Source organism: Abrus precatorius, unplaced genomic scaffold, assembly GCF_003935025.1.
Source record: "Abrus precatorius isolate BTA unplaced genomic scaffold, Abrus_2018 Scaffold11, whole genome shotgun sequence".
NCBI classification, from domain to species: domain Eukaryota; kingdom Viridiplantae; phylum Streptophyta; class Magnoliopsida; order Fabales; family Fabaceae; genus Abrus; species Abrus precatorius.
In genome coordinates, this window is record NW_020874303.1 from 13906395 (window position 1) to 13913497 (window position 7103).

The 7103-nt window shown below is 29.7% G+C and overlaps 1 protein-coding gene across 3 annotated transcripts; it reads right to left on the reverse strand.

The window, feature by feature from the left end:
• Positions 1-219: 219 nt before the first annotated feature.
• Positions 220-4168, reverse strand: LOC113854874 (protein LNK3-like). 3 transcript variants are annotated; one of them, XM_027486162.1, is made up of 8 exons: positions 3913-4133; positions 3063-3190; positions 2837-2969; positions 2330-2424; positions 2146-2222; positions 1498-1614; positions 1270-1415; positions 220-830 (listed from the first exon to the last, which is right to left on the reverse strand). In XM_027486162.1, the coding sequence occupies exons 2-8, from the start codon at positions 3178-3180 to the stop codon at positions 509-511; spliced, it is 1008 nt and encodes a 335-aa protein (XP_027341963.1). In that variant the 5' UTR covers positions 3181-3190; positions 3913-4133; the 3' UTR covers positions 220-508. The 3 variants fall into 3 exon arrangements, with proteins under 3 accessions (XP_027341963.1, XP_027341962.1, XP_027341961.1); XM_027486161.1 differs by adding an exon at positions 3280-3428 and having other exon boundaries at positions 2837-3190; XM_027486160.1 differs by having other exon boundaries at positions 221-830; positions 2837-3190; positions 3913-4168.
• Positions 4169-7103: the final 2935 nt, after the last annotated feature.

The window sequence follows — 7103 nt, forward strand, 5'->3', positions numbered from 1 at the left end:
CAATCCACACTCCAGTTTGGTAAAACTTCTTATAGGTACTTAAAAAATAAATCAAACTTCTCCTAAAAGATAAAATCAAGCCATGTACTTCATTTTATGAATAAATTAAATGAGAGAACTTCTCAAATGCATGAATTAATTTTAACTTTTTACTAAATTTATCCAAACTATGTGTATATCTTTTTTTACTCCAAAGGAGGAAAGTTAATTACAGCTGGGACTATAAAATAGACATATGTTATATAGTATTTAACGTGCAGAATATCAAGGTATTAAACACCAAAGAATCCCGACCCAACAATTAGATCAATTCGGTCATTTACATTCCAAGCAAAACTGAGCTTGATGCAGACAACAAGCATTTGAATGAAACAACACAACACAGATAATTCAGATGCAAAGACACAGCACAGAAACTGCAATAGTAAAACTAAATAATTACATGAAATTGATATTTTTTTTCTTATTTTTGGTTTAGCTACTTCTAGAACACTCACAATCACACTACCTAACCAAACCCGATCATGAAGGACTTCCTTGTAGGATCTTCACACGCAATGTGTGAACCTGTGTCTCTTAGTTGCCCAAACCTTGGAACCTCAGCATCTGCTGGTAATTTTTGAGGCTGTGGATAATGAAACTTTTGTCCCATATTCAAGGCTTTTGAGCTTTCTTCATTTCCGCATTTACTTCCAATTACTTGTTGCATAGAGTTTATTGATGATGTAAGAGGACTATGTATGTTAAACTCCATGTTGTTGAACATAAGATTTGCAATTACTCTATCAACACTGTTGGTCTCTGATTCCATTGGTTTCTTGTGCTGAGACCTAACCACAATTTAACATTTGAATCAAGAGGAGTGATAATTAAAACATCACGGACAAGGATAAACAAGACCATATTCTATGCACACGGTATATTGATATCTGGAATTAAGCCCAACACTTCTAGCTTTTACAATTTATTGAAAGCTTCAACTGATTGTTAAACTAAATTTTAATGTATAAACTAAACAGAATTATCTTTGATACTACTGCTTTTAACTAGCAGATAATCTGACTGAAATTAAAGTTGGATGTTTAACCATTAACAAAGTAATAGCAATATGTTCTTGAAGTAAATCCGACAATCAGTTCAGCAGAAGTTTTAGTCAACTAGCCTTTTCCTACTTATATGTGCTTTACTGTTTCACCATTAACAATTTATAATGCATCGGAAAAAGGAAAGAAGAACATAACAGACATGCACCAGATCTAAATCATGTACCTCACAATTTCATTGTGATCCATATGTGGCATTGCCTTTGGCATGTTAAGATCTCCATGTTGGTCTAGCGCTACATCCTGTTGTTCAGTGTTTCTGGCAAGACGGTACAGGGCATCTCGGAAGCAAATACGGTTCCTCTCAGTAAACTTGTCATGTGAAACAAAAATAAATTAGAAAAAATTATTAATACAGTTAATTATATGCCAAGGATTTGTGTTCAGACTCCACCTGGCCAATTATCATCTCAAGATCCTTCAGTATGAATTCCTCAAGTGATGACTTCTCACTCATGCCATCATCATTACTGCTCTGTTCAAAAGAGTCCAAGATGTTGACTGGCAGTGCCTTAAAGAAAAATTAAATAAATTACATTACACTGTCAGCCCTGAAAGCAGAATATATATTCACCACAAAGATTAATGCTCATTATGTTGTGAAGATTTAACAAAAGAAAATAGAGAAGAACATGGTTGCTGCAGGCACCAAAATCTGTAGTAATACACGAGAGTTCTAATAGATCCTTGAGGGCTCATAAAATCATGTCTGGTTAAAAACTACAAAATGCAGTAGTAACTAAAAATACTGAAAAATTATTATGAAAAAAATTATTACCAAGACAATGCATAAAAAAAAAAAAATACTCCAGTACGTGACTTGCAGGCCTCTTTAGATTTGATAATTGCTACAAGACCTATGTGACTTGCAGATAACAGCAAGCTTGCAAATATTACCAAAACGTATGTGTGCGTGCATGCGTGCGTATGTGCATGTGTGCGTGCGTGTGATTGTAGACTATTCATGAGATGTTGAAGTTCTTATCTGTCATGATAACTCATTTTTTTCGTCTTACATTGTTAGAAAGAAAGCAATTGTCACCTTTGTATCTGGGCAATCCTTAGATTCTGAGCTGCATGAAACATACTTTGAAGCTGCAATATCTTTCTGCAATATACCTGATGGAAACAAGACATTTATTTTGAGATATTTTGTACTCCCAAGTCGTAAATATTTTGAGAAATATTTGTTTACAATAAATTAATGTCTTAAAAAGAATGATCACCAGGTGCACCGCTACATTGATGTTCAGGAGAAATGTTGGTGGATTTGTCTAGGTTTTCATCATCAACACATGGCAGATCTTCAGGTGTAGGATCCCTGAATTATGTTAAACAAGTGAATGCTGTAACATCAAAAGACATTCTTTCCAATTATACAAACTAAATGATTATGGTAAAACAGTGAAAATTGAATGGCTCTGTTGTGTTACATGTGTAATGCAAGATGAAAAATAAAACCTTCCATGAGCCCTTGCATGCTATTACAGGTTCATGATATAGGGTATGGAGAACCATAAGTATGATTCTCTTTATAGGGTCCAATCATAAAGATAACTCGAGAGAAATTGACAATGCAAAAACACCACAGAGCAATTCAATTTGCACTGGACTTCCTACAATTAAGTGTATACTTTTTTATCAAGTTAATTACTTCAGAAGCTACATGATTATCCTACAGGAAAAAAGAAAAAAAAAATCAAGTATCTCAATCCCAGAGGTTAAGCTTGTACAAGAAAATGTCATTCATCGGTTCGAATCGTGGTAGATCCTGAAGCTGGTAATTATGCTGATCACATGAAAGTGCTGTCTGTTGAAAAGATTGCTCAGGCAATCCCCCACATACACTTGAACTGCTAGACTGATCTTTATCATGCAGAGATGATTCAAGCTCAATTTGATTATTGAAACTTTCTTCAATGAAATCCATGATAAAAAAATTTTTAGGTGAATTAAAACCTTCAGTTGCACTTATTCCCCAGTTTGACCAACAGTCTGGTGAAGGATGCCTGTCCAATAAATCCTGATCTTTGGGAACAAGATAATCATTAACGCCGCTTCCATAGTACCAATCCATAGCCTAATATCTGCACAGTGTTAAATAAAATGAAGCTTAGCATGAAGAAAATGGCCTTTGTAATACGAATGTATGTGCAGAATTTGTTGTTGCACATACATAAACCTTGCTTGATTAACATGAAAAGGGGTATTACAATATCCTATGCTCCTTCTATATGACAAGTACACAACATCTCTCTCAGGGGAAACGAAGCAACAAGCAATGTCAAGATCCTCTTGTTATGAAAACTTCATTCAACATGGATTCTAAGAGAAACACAATATCAAAATATTTTCAAGTAAAAGTGATAGACTCAAGAAATCTTTGAAAAACCAAAAATCAGCCAAAAAGAAAGTTCAACTTGATGGTCTTGTAGCTATATATAAAAATGCTCATAAATCCTTTGGTCACAGATAGTGTAAACAAGAAAAGTATGCAGGTCAATATTTCCTTCTATATCCCTTTCTCTTCCAATATCATTTTCTTAAAGCACAAGGACCCACCTCATTTAAGCTCTATATCGTTCAAATCAAGTATCAAAGAGAGAGAAGAAAAAAAATATATCATACCAAACAAGAAAAGAACATGAAACAACAACATGATCAGAGAAACTGGCTCAACAGTCAACACTACACATGATTTCCATCCACAGTAAACCACAGATTCTTCAAAAGCAAAGAATACAGAACCATAACTCAAAATACTACCAGATACGCAAATAGACAAAAGAAAACAGTGAAAGTAGCATACCTTAATAAGGTTTATCTGCAAAGAGAAAGAAAACCCAGTTTCCAATCGATGAAAACAATAGAGAAATTTGTTGATACAACAAATGAACACAAGTCGTAGGTGGGTTGATAGAATTTATGAGAGGCGGCTATGGTTTTGGGTTGGCAAAGTTTCCATTTTGTCGAATTGAAAAGGGTGAAAAGAGTGAGGAGGTTGGAACTTGAAGGTGGTGGTGTCCTAGAATGACTTAAGAAGCAACAGAGTTGTGTTTGTAAATAAAAAACAAAAGACACGTTATGGGTTTGTGGCTGTGAATGTTCTGGTCCTGAAACATTTGTGGCCTAAATTGCTCCATCTAAAGCTGCGTAATCATTGGTCCATGTGTCAGTACGAGGTTTCATTTTAAGATTTCGTGCTTCTTCGGGATCTCACCATCTTGCATCTGATGCCAAGAGCCCATGTGCGCTGCGTTGGAATTTGCTTCCGATTAAGCCCCGCCATTATTTTCTTTCAATAATATTTTTTTAATTTACGTAAAAAGCTATACAATAAACCCTTATATTAGCTATATATAGTATTTTTATTATTAACATTATATTATAATGTATTAATAATATTAACCATCACAATTTTTATTATGGATCGTTAGATTACATGGAAAATTTGTTAATATTTTAAATAAAACAAAATAATTCATAATTTTAATTTTGAAATTTTTTTTATTTTTTTAATATATGCAAAACTACAAAGAATAAAAACTTATATATGGTAAAATTTTGTTAAAAAGTACAGGATTTTACATTATTAATGTATTAATACTATTAAATGTTACAATTTTCTATAAAAATTTATTTTATATAATTTTTACCTGTGTAAAATGAATAACTGTGAGAATACATTTATAAATTAACAGTACATAGAATTAAATTCTAAAAACTATTGCATTATACAGGTAGTTTTAAAGTAAAATATATTTTTTATAATAAATAAGACTAAATTAAAATAATGAGACTTTTAAATGCATATTATATTTATTGAAATGATCTATCAAAATTAAAATAAAAAATTTAGTTGATTTAAATAAATTCAAATTATAATAGTCTTAAAATTTAGTTTATTTCGATATAAAAATAAATAGTTTATTTGAAAGATATTGATAATTATTTTTGTTTAACAACACATCTTTAATTTGACATAATGTATCAATGTTTGAAATTTAAATTAATTTAATTTTTACATCAAATATTGTAGATACAACATTTTTTACATCAAATATTGTAGATACAACATTTTTTACATCAATATTTCCTAGAGAAAAAAACACTGTAACTAGTTTGTTAAATATTTTTACATCAAATACAACATTTTTATTTTTTATCATAAATTCTCGTAAATAATATTGAAAAATTAATCTTTGATTTGGAGTTGTAATTAGATAAAGTCACTTTTAATAAATGTCAATTTATGCTTATAATTATAAATAAAAAATTGCAAATGTTAATGAATGTGTTAAGAATATCGGTTAAGATATTAAAAGTAAAAAAAAGTTATTATTGTTATTATATTTTTATCATAATTTTTATGTTTTCATTAATATCTTTGAGATAATAATAAATAAATAAGACGCTAAAATATTTAATATCATTTAATAAAATATATGAAACATATTTAAGATGGCATACAATTTATTGGTATATATAGCAAGACGGGTGGAAGAGTTTGGGACATACAGAGAGGATTAGACGGTGGACATGGGGTTTGGTTTACGAGACACGTGGCTGAGCTCATGGCACGTGGATTTTGGGGGAAGTACGAAGCGACGCTTGAGTGCATTGCTGCAGAAACTTTTATTGATCCTATGCGACGTATTTTATTTTAAAATAAATATATATACACTAAAATTATTTTAAATAATAATTTTTTAAAATTATTTCAATTTAACTTTATAATTACCAAAAAAATTATAAATATAACTATAAGAATTTAAAAACTTATATAAATTAATAAAGTAAATCAATAATAATTTTACCTTCATATTTTACTAAAATTTATAAAAAAATAATTACAACAAAAAATAAAAGTATAATTCATACATCATTCTCAATAATAAAAAATTGTACGTGGTTAATTATAAAAGAGAATAAGTTAAACTAATATCTCATGAAATTTTTTTACTTAATAAATTTTTTATAAATCTAATTATAAAAATTATTAAAATAAACTGCAAGTATATTTAAGATAAAGAAAATGTAAGGTGTTAAATATATTAAGTTGATAAAGAATTATAAAGAATAACAAAACTTTCATTATAATAATTAATTAAAATTTAATAAGATAAAATATTTTGTATTAGTCAATTCGTATGAGATAAATTTAAAAAAATAAATTAGATAAAATATACTGTAAATCAATATTCACATATCGAAGGTTTTAGTTATAACATTATATATTACATTTACACATCATTATCTAAAATATATTAAAATTACAGCAGTTCATACTTATTCTTACATACTAAGGACCTGAAATTATTCGTCTATATTATGTCATTCCTCAATTTCTGCCAAGTCCTCAGTTATCATCCTCTCTAAGGTAAACATCACCAGAGTTCACCACCATTTCTAACTAGGGAATCTCTCAAATGTGTAGTTATTAAGCTTTCCTAACAAATCATGATCATGATAAGTAAATATATTATTCATGATCTAAGAAGACCTTTTTATTCCCTTATATATAGATAAAAACTAAGAGATTGCTGAATTTGACCACTAGTGGAGATATCAAAAGGAACTGCATAATTATAGACTACTTCTAATATATACTCTTGATCATCCTCAAAACACACTTTAAAATTTAAATGTATTACACGTCTATACTCTTTAAAAACATAATTTAACCTACTACTAACATAAACATCTACTGCTCTAATCTGTGATGAAACGAATTTAGCTATATGCAAAAGATTATCGTTAATCATCATCAAATATGCAAGAAATGAATGCAATACCAGGGTGTTATCCTAGGTTGTCTCCAGGGAATTTTTGGTTGGGAACATACATCGAACAAGTGTAAACATGGATTTTAAAGCAAATAAAATGGGGGGAATTTTTGTTAATTTCCAGATTTAAATCAAGAACGAAATGTGAATTAATGAAATTCAATCAATTAAAATGAGTAATTCCTAGTCAATCAATGAGTTCCATCATTATTCT

Excerpts from the sequence above, each read along its gene's own strand:
- LOC113854874 (XM_027486161.1), bottom strand. The coding sequence starts at position 3,180 with ATGGATTGGTACTATGGAAGCGGCGTTAATGATTATCTTGTTCCCAAA. Across the intron at positions 2,425-2,836 it reads CCGATGAATGACATTTTCTT|GGATCCTACACCTGAAGATC; the intron begins GTACAAGCTTAA and ends AACATAATTCAG. Across the intron at positions 1,416-1,497 it reads TTGAGATGATAATTGGCCAG|TTTACTGAGAGGAACCGTAT; the intron begins GTGGAGTCTGAA and ends TCACATGACAAG.